The sequence below is a fragment of the Pleuronectes platessa genome, chromosome 6, assembly GCF_947347685.1.
Source record: "Pleuronectes platessa chromosome 6, fPlePla1.1, whole genome shotgun sequence".
NCBI lineage: Eukaryota > Metazoa > Chordata > Actinopteri > Pleuronectiformes > Pleuronectidae > Pleuronectes > Pleuronectes platessa.
The window spans coordinates 5,201,899-5,217,555 of record NC_070631.1 but is presented as its reverse complement, the minus strand read 5'-3'; the positions used below and the strand labels follow the sequence as shown (position 1 = coordinate 5,217,555).

Below are 15,657 nucleotides of genomic sequence, written 5' to 3'. Positions count from 1 at the left end.
GAACTCTTCCTCTGATTCCTCCTCTGGTCGTTGTGTTGTCTCCCACACATTTGGCTGGAGGCAGAGAGTGGACTGTCCATGCAGGCGAACAGCACAGGCACTGTCCCCTCTTTCTATTACAACTTTATTCTCATAAAACGATGCCTTTATTCTCGGAGTGTGCAATTTTTTTCCCATCACTGTTGCCCTAATACTCGTCCTACATTATAATCCAAGGCCTGATGAGATTTTATTGAACAAAGTAATTGAATCTAAAAACTAGATTGGCACTCAGAGGGAAGTGTAAGTAATATAAAGCTTAATAATAGACAAATAACGAAACGTAGAAGGGGAAGTGAAAATATTCCTGTTGCTGACCAGAGTTCACTTAATCTTTTCAGTTGTGCTATAAAACCTGACAAATATGTCAGACTTTGCACAATACTGCCACCCACAGTAAGAACAGGGAAACTGTAAACTGCTCATAAACACTACTCTGAACCAGTCAGCAGAAAATATCACACACCACGCTTTGGACCGTAAAAGCTCTTTATTAGATCACGTACACTTTGTCAAAAATGACTGTACTCAGCGTTGTACACCAGTGAAACACAAATTGAGGCTGACGGTTTAAACTGCTTTGTGTTGAGTGTCGTACAGAGACGACCAGTGTGAGGGATACGACTCAGTCTCGAAACCACCGTGGATGTTTGTCACGACCTTCTGTTCCCGTGCTGTTTGACGAAGATCTTCGGTGCGCTCCATCCCTCTGGAGCCTTCTTCAGTCCGGCTCGCGTCCAAATCCTCCTCAGATCGTCCTCAAATCGTTTCTGTACAGCAAGAAGACAGAGTCGGCCATGTTAAAGAGGCAAACTCATGCTCTGCTGGTTATGGAAAATTGTGTTTACATGCAGAAGACTTCAAGACAAGAAGTCTCCTCAAAATATGACCCTTACTGGCCTTAATAATTCCAGAGAACAAACTCACCTGTTTTTTCTTTCCCCTGCTTTCCAGCACTCTCCTTTTCAAGAACTTAATCCGTTTCTGCAGCTTCCTGTATTTATGCCGATTCATCATCCGCCGCCTGATCTTCAGAACATTCTTACAGCTGAGGGGCGTCACCGAGCCAGAGTCATCCTCCAGAACAGGGACACAGATGGGGGGCAGCAACTTCTCCTCCAGCAGGTCTATGTCCTCCAGCGGCTGGGCGGACTCCGGCAGGGGAGGGAGGGAGTAGCGCAGGGAGAGCCAGCTCTCCAGAGGACTTACTGAAAGTTTACGTGGCACGAGGGCCTCGTCCAGTTCTGGCTCGAGCTGTGTCCATCGGGGAGGTGGTGTGTTGTCTGCTGCTGTCGAGTAGTGACTGACATTCTGTCTGAGTGAGAGGGAGAGAGCAGGGAAGACCGGCTGGACACATCGGTTCAGAAACTCTCCATGGGTGGGAAGTGCACCTGGGTAAAAGGAAATGATGTAATCTTGAGTTATTACTTCCTGAGGAAATGAAGCGGAAGTAGAAAGATGTTCCAGCTTACCAGTTGCTCTACGTAGTAGACTTAGACAGGGGACGACCTTAGAAGTAAACATTGTTGATGGTCATCCACGTAAAGTCATCAGGAATGAATGGACTGGTCACTTGTCCTGTGGACGTGAGCAAATTACTGAGTGTTAGTCAACTAACATATATTTTAAAGTAGCACCATGGGCCAGAGAGAACTTGGACCATGTACTTGTAATATTGAAAGATCAACAAGTGCATTAAAATATCAACAACTGCAAAATCTCACGAAATTTTTTAACTAAAGTTTGAGTTACAAGATGGATCCATCTCCTGCCAAATTAAGAAATATATATCCGGGGTCCCACTCTCCAGACAAACCCTGCAGTTACTCCTGGCCTGATGACAGTGTATTTAGTTTCTGTGTGTCCTGGATCTACCCTGGAGCCTTCATCTAGCTGTGCTCTGCTTCTACCTTATCTGGCTCATTTTAAGGCTGAGGTGCAGTGGCACTACAGTAAGCTCCTTATAATAACCTTTACATTATCCTGTTATGTGTGGTAAATTGCAACAACCTTAAAATCAAACAATTATGAATCAGTGCTAATGTTTATTAGAAAATAAACTGATTGGTTATTAACAGACAGAAAATCCTAATGACAACTAAAACATGAAGTTGTTGTTAGAAGAATATCGTCTTCCGCTGTCAGAAACTCTCACATGACTTAACTCACAATAAACATGACTGTCAGCTGCATCCAGACTGTGAGCTAACATCATACGATGCTAGCAGCTATCCGGCTGCTACAGATTTAATTAAACACGTTAACAACCATTACATCCACACACGTCACACGCAGGACGTCTGAATACAAACATTCAAGAAATGTTGTAGTTTCTGCCAAAGTCACAGCGAGGTAATTCTTGGGTTGATGCTAATGCTAACTAGCAATGTAGCTGCGCTCTGGACGTGAAAGTCGAGATAGTATCGCTACAAAAAAGAAATTAACAAATGGTTCTGATATAAACAACGAGGCAACATGAATAAAGTATAAATGTTATTGTATCTAAGTTGTGATAAGTTACCGTTATAACTGTGACCGAGGTCCTGCTCTTCAATGTGACTTCAGTAGCCCACTTCCGGCTGGTGCGACTCTTATTTACTGCGTTTCCTGTTTCTAAGGGAAGAGAAAGGTTCCGGAGGAGCAGACAAATAAAAGCCGAGCAATTGGAGATGATTTGATTTAATGTTATTATTAGTAGTAGTATTAGTAGTAGTAATAGTAGGAGTAGTAGTAGTACCAGTAGTAGTAGTAGTAGTGGTACTATTAGTAATTGTAGTAGTAGTAGTAGTAATGGTCGAAGTAGTAGTGGTTGTAGTAGTAGTAGTATTATAGTAGTAGTAGTAGTGGTAGACGTAGTAGTAGTTGTAGTAGTAGTGGTATTAGGTGTTATAGTTGTAGTAGCAGTAGTTAGGGCCCGAGCACTGACGGGCACTGACTGATGCTTTTTTTTTTTTTTCAGGCAAATTAATTGTTTTTTTGAGGGCTTTAACATTCTCAAATTCTTGACAAAATTTGCAGAAAATCAGAAAGTGGTGAAAATGTACGTATTCTGGAGGAATTTTCAATGGACCTATGCTGATGTCCTGGCAGGTAACTCCCTGATTCACCGCAGACTTGTAATGTTTTTCCTGCATGTGACGTACTTCCTGTTCAGCCCCAGGTGCAGCGGCTCAGGTGACGGAGGAAACAGGAGGAGAATCAAACACAGACGTGCCTGACAAACCACAGGTGAGAGGCTTCCACTGGTTCAGACATGCTCAACCATTCTTTCTGATCCAAGTCATTGATGAATGATCTATCTATAAGGTGGATCAGGTGGAGTCTAGCTGCAGACTGAAGGAACTGCCGAGGATTGGTCAGAACAGACTCTGGTCAGGCGCATTGTTCTGGCCGTCAGGGTGGCGCTCAAAACTCTGCTCCTGCACCACCTGCCAGGTAACGAGCTTACATTTCCATCAGGTGACGCACTCATGAAGTCAGCATGAGTGTTACATCCCTGATGACCTGTTGGCACGTGAGTCTTCAAATCATCATCAAATCATCACGTGTTACTTCCTGTCTGTGCGTTCTGCAGACAAAGTTAAGACCTTCCCCCAAGTTTCTCTCAGAACCTAAAAAAACTGAACACAACCACGGACCAGTGTGTAACTGATCTTTGTCTGTCTTCAGGAGCGTCTGTCACAAGCTTATCTGTCCTTCTTATTGGACGAGTGGGACACCGTCCTTGCCTACAAAAGAAAAGGAAAGAACAACGAACAGACGTAACAAGGACACGACCCTCTGATGTCAGTACTCGACAACCTGAACAGAGCGCAGCAGCTCGAGATCATCCACGGCAAGAGAAACTACCACACGGAAAACTACAAGTTCTACACATTTTGTTTGTTGTGTTTTTTTGTTTCAGGATACAACGACATGGAAACTGAACTGAAGGATTTTCTTCAGACGTTTGCAGCTGAAGGAAATGTCACTGACATCTGATGTCATGTGACTGTTCTGAGAGGTTGTGACCTATAATGTCACTTGACTGTTCTGATAGGTCATGGGAATGACCTCATCGTGACCTCATCATGACCTCATCATGTAGCAATGCTTAACGTGAACAACCAATAAGGTTAGAGACAGAATCTACAACTAACTAATATTAGCAGAGTAATCATCATGTGGGATTAATGATGTCATGACAGATTTCATAATTGATCATTATTAAATTGTATAACAATATAAAAGTGATTATTGATGGTTCAGGGTATGAACAGTGTTTCCATTCTGCTTTTGAGTTTCAGAGGTGATTGAGTATGTGTGACACATGAACATGTGACAAGCACGTCTTCCTCATCTCTTCATTGTGCTGGTGTCTGATCATGTTCAGCTCCTTCAGAGGTTGGACCAGTTTAGCTTGGAAACAAATACATCAGGGTCTGCATGCCAGAAAGTAATCAGATTACATTGTACTTGTACAAGTATTTTTTCCTTTTTTTTCCGATTATTTATTTTTTACATTACATTTTATTTAGCTGACGCTTTTATCCAAAGCGACTTACAATAAGTGCATTCAACCCCGAGGGTACAAACCCAGGACAACAAGAATCAAGAAAGTACAATTTCTTCAAAATAAAGCAAAACTACAAAGTGCTATAAGTAAGTGCGATTTAAGTGCTACTAAAGTGTTAGTTTCAAAAAGTTGTCACTATTTTTTTTTTCTCAAGGTATAGTTGGAAGAGGTGTGTTTTTAGTTTTCGGCGGAAGATGTGTAGACTTTCTGATGTCCGGATGTCGATGGGGAGCTCATTCCACCATCTAGGAGCCAGGACGGCAAACAGTCGTGCTGCTGCATTCTGGATGAGCTGCAAAGGTCGGATGTCAGTAGCAGGTAGACCTGCCAGGAGGGAGTTACAGTAGTCTAGACGTGAGATGACCAGAGCCTGGACCAGAACCTGCACCGCCTTCTGAGTGAGAAGGGGGCGTATTCTCCTGATGTTGCACAGGCAGGAGATCAGAAAATCCTTTCAAATTTGGTACAAATGTACATTTAGACTCAGATGAACTGATGAGTCTCAGTGGTCAAAGGTCACAGGGACATAGAATTGGTTGGTGGAGGTGATCCTAGCATTGACTGTTGTTCTTTTTGACTGAGGTCAGAGAAATTAAACGCTGGTCCATCCAGTCGGGAATTGAACCAGGGACCTGCTGCTCAGGTGTGTGGAGGAAATCATTTTCTGAAAAAAATACCCTAATTGTCTTTTAAGTGCACGTATTCTTTGGCAAAGACAATCAAACCGATCTAACAGCATGCAGACGTGAAGATGGGTAAGACCAAGAAACATTGTTGGTTGTTCTCTTTCATACAAAAAGAGGTGAGAGCGGCACCTAGTGAGTCACCAACAGACATCTTGTCACATGTGATATGCATAAACACAGATACTAGTGTGGTTACATAAGCATGTATAATACAGAGTATCATTACAGGTGCGACCATGTCGGACACGTTCCGACTCCTTCACATCATTATATTACATTTGATCCAATCAGTCGACCATCTGGTTGGAGGACGACCACTGGACCCCGTCAGCCACAGCCGCCCTACATTAGGGTTAGATCACAGAAAATAGGATTTTTAACGTGTGAATCTGATCAGTGGAGAAAACGGAGGTCGTGGTTTTCTGGCGGCTCAGTGACTCCAGCTGCAAACCTTTTTTTTTTTTACAAGTACTCAAATTGATCGTAGATCTTGAACACGATTCCGACACTGGAAATCATCTTTCAGATTAAAATGGGATTGTTTGTTGATACCAACGTGTTAAAAAACTCAGAGATTCATTGAACTTGGAAATCAGTTCAGCTTCAGACAAACCTTCGCTGGAACAGAACCCTAACCCTATCAAATATGGCCTGTAGGTTCCTGTACAGTTCGGGGTGGGTGATGTTCAACATGGACTGAGATGTCATCCCGGTGTCGTCTATAGTGTAGGAGTACTGATCCTCCAGGAACGTCCTGGGAAACTTCTGCTTTCTAAATCCATCACCCAGACAGGCAGCGAGATGGACAGTGGCTTTGATCCGGACGAACGACAGCACCAGAGACATGACCCAGGTGACAATGTAGAACGGGATTCTTTCTTTCAGACCACCAAGGTTGAACGGGATGACGATGCGGCCTCTCCCTGGTCCACCAAATTCCTTTGTGAGATTAATAATAGCCGTCCATGCACGATCCTTTGGATCCTCGAGAGTACTGACCATGATGTTGGGAATTAATTTATTGATTGCTTTCTTCATTGAGTTCCAGCCAGGTGGCAATTTCCTGGGCCGGTGTCCTTCATCAGGAGTTTCACAGCCCCTTCCTGTAACACAGTAAAACTTTCTGTCCTGAGGTTGTATGAGTCCTGTAGTGATGCCGTACGCTGCAGCAGCAGTGAGGAGACAGTTCCAGGGGGAATACAGGAGCACGTCTTTGATGTTGGACAGAGGTAGCAGGCAGGAAGCTTTAATCTTGGGGTGGCTGATCGATCCATGAGCCACAAAGATGATGTCAACTTCCCTCTCTTCAACTTCGACTTCGTCTTCGTCATCAGACTCGTCCTCGTTTGTCTTCTTGATGATTTTATTTCTCATTAATCGAAACAAATTCACAAGTTTGCTGAAAGTCTCTGACTCTGAATCCTTTTCCAGCCATTGTCGCACCTCTTCAATCTGGCATGTTTTAATGGCATACCTTATTAATTCTCTCTCTTCTTCAGAGGTTCTCTCTGGGTTTTCAATGCTGCGCTTAGCTTTCGCCTGCTCCTGCTGTTCTTTTTTCATCTTCTTGAGCATCTGCCTGCGAATAAAACAGCAGAAGGTCCAGTTAGCACGACTCCAAACGCATTTTACATTGAAATGGGAAGTAAAACTCCTAGTGGATTTTTCAAATGTGTGTTTGCTGTTCTAGTGTCTAAACGATTGTTTAAGCAGGGTGAATTGAGAGGACTGGTTGTCCATCATCAGTTGGTTGTAAGAGCGAGGGCATTCCTGATTACTGCAGTTTAGTAGGTGTCAACTATTCCTACAAAGTAGTCAACTAGGCGATTAATTTTAGCGGACATGTTTTTTCCAACCCATGTCAATTTGTGGGAGAGAGATAAGATGTTTAGAGAAGTCTCTGACTGTCGTCTGCCTTCCTTGTCCACCCTGTCGTTGCTAGCGTTAGCCATACGCCTATGTAGCTATAGATGTTTATACATACTGTTGTTACTTTAGGTCAGCTGACATTTCTTTTTAACTCTGGGTTAGTTTTATTAGAGTATCTGAATCTGGTTGTTTGACCATGTTTCCTTCAAGCTCTGTGTGTCTAACAACAGTGCCCCCTGCTGCATATCTGCTGTAGGTACCAGTGCTTTATTACTGCACCGGGCTTAACCCACTTATGCATGACTAGTTGACAACGATGCAGTTAGGACTAGTTGTGTTGATAGTGTTAGAACCCGCATACAAGCTGGATGTGTCCAGGATGTTGCCCTGCAGGGACTTGAGTCACCTGACTGGTCACAAGCTTGTTGCTCCAAGGTGTCGAGTTTAGCTACCAGGTGTTGTCGCAGGGCCACATTTGATTGGCTTCTGGCTGCTGCTCCAACATTGCGGCCTAGTACTTCTGTGTCAGAGCTTACATCCAGGCTGTCCAGACAGCCTGAAGAAATCAGTGTTTTAACAGCGGGGTATCTCCACGCATTTCTTTGTGTTCATCTTTTGAGGTGCGGCCTCCCACTTGAAATATCATTGGTTGTCGATATAAAGTTATGTTGTTGAAACAAAGAAAAGATAGAAGGTTATATTGGTGGGAGGGGTCCCTCCTCCAACTGAACGTGAAGTACTTCTGCTTCATCATCCTATGGCCCATGAACCCGGAGAGTCTGAACTTCAGGGACACAGCTCAGCCAAAACTGCCTTTAAATCACAAAGCAGCTGTAACACCAGGGGAAGTTGGTAGAGTTTCTGGACTCTTCTGGACGGACATTTTACTAAGAAGCTGCAGGAAAAGCTCCAGAAAATGTCCAGAGACACTGACACATTTGTTCAGAACCTGCAGAACATGTCGGGAACATGTCAGGAACATGTCTTCAGTTTAAGTCTGAAAACAGCTTCAGCTGCTAACAGGGTGCATTAAGGTGTTGCTCTGTGGTTCCTAGTTTGCAGATGTAAATATTAGAAAAGCTCAAACTGCTTTGATTGAAGGTTCTGCACTAAACGTCTGATGCTTTTCTTATTAAATTGCGACTAACCTGATGTAACAGCACAACGTCGAAAATGTTGCTCAAACTGCTGAGAAGTGAAGGTCACGTTGTAGAAGTGGTTTGGATGTGTTGACCTACGGTCTCCAGCTGCAGCTTTTTTACCTGAGTAAACAAACCTGCAAGAACAGAAACTGAGAATCTCTTACTTCATATCTTCAAACCGATCCCTCAGGGCCTGCAAGATATTTTGGATCGCTTTGGCTGTGTCGCGCAGGGATTGGCTAGCTTCAGTCACGTTGTTGGTCTTGATCAGATCTGTCCAGTTGTCGATCGCGTCATTAAGCGCAAACGCCATTCCAATAACTCCTCCCACAAGCTGATGATTGACCAAAACAGATCATAAAGGATTAATTATCAGATGATCAAATTATCCTTCATAAAAACATTCAATTAAGAATCAAATAAGATAAATGTGTGTGTACAGGAAGTTGATCTCACCATGCCGCCTCCTTTGAGCACTGTTTTCAATCCAGTCACAGGTATTTCCTTGATCAGCTGCTGAGCTCCTTTAGCAAATAGAAGGTTACATTTCTTCCCACTTGCGCTGAGCGTGAAAAACGCTAAAACTCCAGTGACTGAATCCATAATAGGAAAGTTGAGGTTTGTGTAATGTTGTCCTCCAACAAAAGACAAATTCGGCTTGTCACCGATCATTCTGAAGTTGATCTTCATGTTCACTCCACTTCGTCTTGCCAAAGCTCTCAGGATGTCCGTCAGGATGTGTCTGTCCAAATCGTCCAGGTCGGCGACTCTGTTCGCCTCCTTCTTCTCCGACTTTAGTTTCTCGAACAGTTGCTGAATGTTATTTGCTAATTCGTCGCTTGTCTTTTCGATTTCCTTTGCGTCTTTCATGGTGCTGCCGGACAGGAAGTGCTCGACGAGTTTAGTGCCCACAGAGATGACGGTGCCTGCTCCTAAAAATATTGATCCCAACAAACCTAAAATTGGAGCAGCTGCTCCGCCGGTGAGGATGGTGACGCCGGCGCTGATCGCCAATGCAGCACCCCCCACAGCCACCGAGCTACCCACACATTCAGCGCCATTGCAATTCTGCCTGAGGGACTCAAGCTTCTCGGCCACTTTGACCAGTTGGTCTGCACAGCGACTCCTCTGGTCGATCCAGGAGAACATCTGCTCCAGCAGCTTGTCAGCGGTGGTCATGATGTTTCCTGGAGTTTGTCAGTTAGATGAACGTGAGGCTGGAAGACAAAGGTCAGACGTCGGGTCAGAGAGAGGAGGTTTGACGTTAAAGAGACGAACAAGTTGATATTGAAGTTGATTATTTCTGTCGTTCTGTGTCTGTATGCTAATGAGAAAGGCGATCCTAACCTCAGTATCATCTAGGATTGGTCATAGCAGTGTGATGATCCAGTTCTACTACTTCTGCCTTTCAATGCTGACTGGTGTCCAGTAGCTGTTTGCAGTGTTGGGCCAGTTCACACTTAAAATGAACAAATTCAAAGTTCAGAGTTTATTTTTTGTTATTCATTTGGATGATTTAGGTAACAAGTCCTGACTGTGAGTGTCTCATGTTGAACTGTACATGTTGACGTGTCATTTTCATGATGTTTCAATGAGTCTGATAAACTGTGGAATCAAACCAACACTCAGTGACTTCCTGATCAGGTCCTGAGAACTAGTGATAAGTGTGTATTAGTTCCAGTGAGAGTCGAGTGGAGGAGGACACAGAAACTCCAGCTCGGTACAAACCAGCTGCAGCTTCTGCTCTGATCCTGAAGCAGCTGATCTCAGAGCAGCTGAGACCAGAGAGACTCTGTGTTTCACTTCTACAGAGTCACTGAGCGGCTGTTTCACGAGAACGAGCTCTGATATCACCTTGTGTCGCTCTAGGGGGGAGTCCCTAGATTGCATCTGTCTGGATAACTCAGTTGACCAATCCTGCTCGAGACTGAGGTTAGGACCTCTTATCTCATTTACATATGTACATGTTCTGTATTTATTAATGCATTTATTTATTCATAAGTGATGTTTCTCCTGTCGTAAATTCAGCTATTGGAACTTTCTAACATGGTCACATACCATGATGGCATGCTACCCTCTTAAATTACTTGATTCTGACGTTTCAGGCTTCGTAAGTGTTATTTCATGTGTTTGGGTTATTTGTCCCCCTCTTTGGAATGATCTTTGACCTATTGTAAAGTATCTGACCTGCTAAGAGAGGAGCAAAGATAGTCTCCCTAGCGGGAGACTTCAACTTGAGGTTACTAAAAACATGTCCAAATTTGGACATAGACCCTATGTGCTACGTCATTTTATCTATAGTTCTGTTGTAAACACCTCCTCTTTAAAAGGACTTGCCTGGCGGAGGCGAGCCAGATTTTCACTATCTGGCCTTTGTGAATTCTCCGGGCATACCATGGAGCCCGTCTGACCTGTGAAACTTCTGTGTAATAAATTCTGTTATGATGCAAGTTCTGGGTCCGCGTCTCCTCTCTTCAAGCACCAACTTCGACAAGACACTGCTGCTTCAAAGATACGACAATTGGCGTCACAAACTGAGACGATTTGAGGCCTGCTGCATCTTCAGACGACTTCAACCAGGGTGAGCATTTCTCACTTAGCTGTTCTGTGTCTGCTACGGGGTCACACCATTAAAGAACCTGTTTTTGGGGATGTGTCTTGTTGTGTTGATGTGTGACGAGAAGATCTGTGCTAAATTTGACTTTATTTGCGAAGTGCACGTCGCAAATAAAGGGGGGGAAAAGGTAACATTAATTAACGAATGAAATAAGGTAAAGATAGTGCTAAATAAATAATGAAATAAGGAATGAAATAAGGTAAAGATAGGACATCGTTTAGAATAGCTTAAATTGTAAAGATGAGGTGGTAAATCTGTGCAGGATTAAGAAAAATGCCTCAATTTCTTAACAGTAAGTCACGGTAATTCCATTGTGTTACAATCTGCTAAGGCATAGACAGGAATTGAGTTATAGAGAAAAATTGGGACAACCTGGGCCCAGGTCAATTTGAATAAATAAATAAATGTAAAGTGATAAGAGAAAGAGTAATGAGAGAAAAATAAGGTTAAGGAATTGATCAATGAGCCGCTGAATTTGAATAGTGAAAGCCCTCAGTGAAGGAGCGTTAGTATGGGCCGTAAAAACCTCACCAGAGGTCAGTTTTTAATAACTGGAGATGGTAAAAATAAAAATTCAATTGACTGTTCCCACTCTGACATTTGTTGACGAACAGTGTCTGATGCAGCCTCTCATTGGATTATTTACATCTCAAAAGGTAGCAAAAATTAAGATAATGGAAATAAGGAAATAGCGGCAAAAAGCATGCTCGTGGTTTGAATGAGCTCTTGAGCTGTTGGATGAGAATGAGTGTGCGTCTGTTTGCAGCTACCTCCCAGATGTGTGTGTATAACAGGAATGGCCCCATCTCAAACAGTGGTCTGTGTGTGTGGCGTCACTTTGACAAATAATGAGAACTACATTTATGCACTTTGCAAACGACATCTAAATAGATTCTCAAAACAGAGGAGAGAGAGCTGTTTAAAGTGATTAGGCAACTTTAAATTCTGTTTAAGTATCAAAGGAACTTTGACTATTGCACAAGTCAGGGTTTAAATTAGGAGGTATATGATTTTTCCTCAAATTAAACAACAACGACTGAAAGGGAACAAAAATGAAATTAAGTTTTTCTTCAGACCTCTTCTTGGCTCCCCTGAGAGAAAACATCTGTTCAGAGAAGGGGGTGCAAGGGGAACATAAATCCTCTAAAAGCTTTAGCATAGCGACATGAGGGGTATTTTCAAGGTATTATTTCTGTAATTTACAACCCCCCTGTGAGACACAGGCGTCGGGTGACTGAGAGTTTTTTAAAAACAATTCTTTAATGGGATGCGACCTGAGCTAAAGAGACAATTTGTTTACTTATCTGTTTCTGGGAAAGGGAAATTGTGCAGAAAGTATTAAGAATTGAAATTGCTTGTTTGATTCAGCTAGATTGGATTGGTCTGTAGTTCTAAACAAAATCAAACAGTTAAACTGCTTTACGAAAGAACTGTCAAGTTATTAATACAGCCATGACTAAATAATACAATATTGAGAACTTTAAAGATATTATTAGAATATAATAAACTTAATTTTACATTGATGATGCATGGTATGAAATTACGACTGGTATTTAAAGGAGAAAGACATCTGCTAACCTAAATGCTGGCAAATAACGGGTGCAAATGTGTGCAAATCATACTGAATCGCTTGTGTTGTTGTTAAAAGGATGTGAAGATACTAAATTGTGGTCTGTCTCTTTTCCCTTACGATGAGTGGGATTTGAGGTGGAGAGACGAGAAGGCAACTGCCCGGTACATCAAGGACTGAGGCTTGCTGACATCTGCATGTGCAGCTTCTGTCTTCAGTCTGATCAAGGCCGGTACAGTTTTATCCACATACTCTTTAGCAAAAATCTGCATTTTACATATTTGTATGTGTTCTCATCTATAGTTATTATTGCTGATAACCATTTCAACCTGCTTTCATTTGTGAGCTATTATAGGAGATTGATAGAACAGATTTATCTGCTTACATACACATGAAAAACTATATGCTGTAGTCAGTTAAAACAAGATATGAGGATTGGCAATGGACTGACCAGTTAATGCATTTAATTAATTAATGAAATAGGATTGTTTGGTTTAAATTCCGTTGAGAGTTGCAAATGTGAGTTGTATTGTTTGTGCATCGTTTATTCTGACACTCCCTATTATAAAGACGTTGGAGATTGAATGTCAATAAAGTTGTTTATAAACTCTCTGTCTCCCTCCCCCCTCTAGTACTTCTATGTCTTTATATTCCTTCACCCAGGTACTGCATGCTACTAATGTCTTCTGCTGCTGTAACACTGAACATTACAGGACTAATAAAGGACTTCTTATCTTATCCTCTTATCCCTCTGCCCCTCCCCTCTCTCTCTCTCACGTGACTTCTCAGAAACTCAGCAGCAGTCTGAGTCAGAGAAATATGCTCAACATAATCAATAATAAACTGTAAATATCAAACAATCAAAAACTATCTTTAAACTATAATTTAAAGATCGATTTGGCTCAACACACTCTTGTCTCTATAGTTTTGTGCACACAAATAATGCATAGACTGCCTCTAACCTCAACTAGTCTAAACTTAAAACTAACTCTAACTCTAAACTTACTAACTCAAACTGTAACTCTAACCCTGACACAGTCCATTGAACGTTTGAGGACCAAATGTCCCTGATACCTACAGAAGGACAAAGGCGCACTCACCTGCTTCTCGTGCGCGTCTTGGCTCTTCTGGTGTTTCTCGTTTTCATTCTGATGGAGAAGGAAGCAGGTGTTTTTTTTATTGGTCAACAAATTCGAAAGTGAAGCCGCAGAGCAAACTGCCTGGCGTTTCCAAAGAGGCTCCGCCCACAGCGGACATGGCCTTTACATTAAATTACATTACATTTCATTTAGCTGATGCTTTTATCCAAAGCGACTTACAATAAGTGCATTCAACCCAGAGGGTACAAACCCAGAACAACAAGAATCAAGGAAAAACTCAAGAAGATGTTGATCAGCATCAACTGTGACTTCATGAAACTCAGTAAACCTGCAGTCGTGAAATCCGCTGTGCCCCGCAATCCGTCAGTCTGTGAAACAGCTGTTCAAGGTGGCAGAACGGAAATTGACCAATAAGGCTGAAGAACACAAACAGCTGGAGCATCAGTTAAAGGAGGAGGAGCCACAGGTGGAGGATCGACATAAAACATTAACTTCTGTTCTGCATTTGTACTTGATAGAAGAAAGACATGTGACACTGTGGAGCTGCTGACCAGTCAGAAATGAGGGTGACATGTTGTCTCTGCTCGTTATCAGGATGGTCCACTGGTTGAGTTGATGGTTCTTCTCTGTCCTGGTTCGACCCAGAGTTCTTGGAGGTTCTGGATCCCATGATCCTCTCTGGCTCGTCCTGCTGTGGATCCTCTCAGGCTGAAGGCTTCAGACTACCTGCACATTAAGGCTGTGGAGACACTTCAATCGAAACCTGGGAACCCTCAAATATATCAAATTACCCGACATGCGCTTCAGGTCTCAAAGCTTCATTATAAATAAATGAATTATTGCTTCTACTGACACCTGCAACCCTGTGGAATTCTTCTTTGATGAGTCTGTGACTTGTGAAGTAAACATTTCACATTTCTGACAGCACGACAGACGGCTGCTATAGAAACGTGCTCAGTGTAACCAATGTTATATAGAAAATTCCGTTGGCAAAAGTGCAACACAAAGAATCTGTTGGAAGAGCTCAGAGCACGTTCATGATGTGTCACATGAGAAATATGAGGACTGAGAATGATCGGAAAGATAAAACCTCAGTTTGAGATCTTCAGGCTTCAGCTCAAGACAAGTATGCTGCCATAGTAACAGACTCAGAGGTAAACTGAACTGAAGACCGAGTTTCCTTTGACTCAACTGAGTCAACTGACTTCGAAACTAACTCTGAGTCAGGGCGCAGCTCTACTTGCTGTTAAAGTGTTTGCAGTTCTATAATAATCATATCATATCATGAAGAAAACACGGATTGAAGAATTTCTGCAGCTTTCAGCAAGATACAATAGAATGCAGACTTTTATAAGAAGATAAAGGATTAAAGATGAAAGTCAGAGATACAGTTAGATAAACCTGGAAACAGCAGGTTCTTTCTCAGACGACAGACCAGCTGAGTGTCTGTAGTTTTATTACAGAACATTGAACCACAAATGCCAGACTAAACATTTCTCTTTAACAACAGAATATTTAATTTTAATTATTATTATAACAACATCAATAAAAATGATAATATTATAATAAGATAAATTGCAGAAAACTACATAATAATTATAATAATAATTATACAAATTAAAATACCTATAATGATAACAATGATAATAATAATAATGATTCTGATTATTAATATCTAAATAACAACAACAACAATAATAATTATAATATTAAGTACATTTTTCTTATTCTAAATTTTATTATTTATATCATTAGCCTTATCATTATCATTCTTATTCTTATTATTCTTATTATTATAATTTGTTGCATTATTATTATTATGTAGTTTTGCTGTAATTTATTTAGCTTGTTTTGCTACACCTATAAAATGAAATAAACGAAACCTATATTCATCTGTGACTTTTCATAAGTGACAAGTAGCCCTCATGTGTGGATCTAACTGTAGCAACATACACCAAACAAGCTGATGGCTTTCATCACTCCACTGGAGGGCAGTAGTAATGGTAGATCTGCAAACGAACCATTAACTTTGAACATGTCCATGTAACAGACCATCAGTTTGACTCAGCCTTGGTTTGT

At 41.8% G+C, this 15,657-nt stretch overlaps 2 protein-coding genes and 1 long non-coding RNA gene across 5 annotated transcripts; 1 reads left to right on the top strand and 2 right to left on the bottom strand.

Moving 5' to 3' along the window:
- Positions 1-510: 510 nt before the first annotated feature.
- On the bottom strand, positions 511-2,671 carry aurkaip1 (aurora kinase A interacting protein 1). Its single transcript, XM_053425727.1, has 4 exons — positions 2,561-2,671; positions 1,512-1,617; positions 967-1,430; positions 511-809 (listed from the first exon to the last, which is right to left on the bottom strand). Exons 2-4 carry the CDS (start codon positions 1,561-1,563, stop codon positions 693-695), a joined length of 633 nt encoding a protein of 210 aa, XP_053281702.1. The 5' UTR covers positions 1,564-1,617; positions 2,561-2,671; the 3' UTR covers positions 511-692.
- Positions 2,672-3,194: 523 nt separating this feature from the next.
- Positions 3,195-5,607, top strand: LOC128443052 (uncharacterized). Its single transcript, XR_008338930.1, has 4 exons — positions 3,195-3,267; positions 3,346-3,474; positions 3,709-3,824; positions 3,944-5,607. It is a non-coding gene; the product is annotated as an uncharacterized LOC128443052 (long non-coding RNA).
- Positions 4,420-13,664, bottom strand: LOC128442994 (uncharacterized). Of its 3 annotated transcripts, none has more exons than XM_053425674.1 (5): positions 13,579-13,664; positions 8,748-9,508; positions 8,456-8,625; positions 6,755-6,859; positions 4,420-5,622 (listed from the first exon to the last, which is right to left on the bottom strand). In XM_053425674.1, the coding sequence occupies exons 2-5, from the start codon at positions 9,468-9,470 to the stop codon at positions 5,568-5,570; spliced, it is 1,053 nt and encodes a 350-aa protein (XP_053281649.1). In that variant the 5' UTR covers positions 9,471-9,508; positions 13,579-13,664; the 3' UTR covers positions 4,420-5,567. The 3 variants fall into 3 exon arrangements, with proteins under 3 accessions (XP_053281649.1, XP_053281648.1, XP_053281647.1); XM_053425673.1 differs by adding an exon at positions 9,639-9,750 and having other exon boundaries at positions 4,424-6,859; positions 13,579-13,611; XM_053425672.1 differs by having other exon boundaries at positions 4,425-6,859.
- Between the last annotated feature and the right edge of the window lie 1,993 nt (positions 13,665-15,657).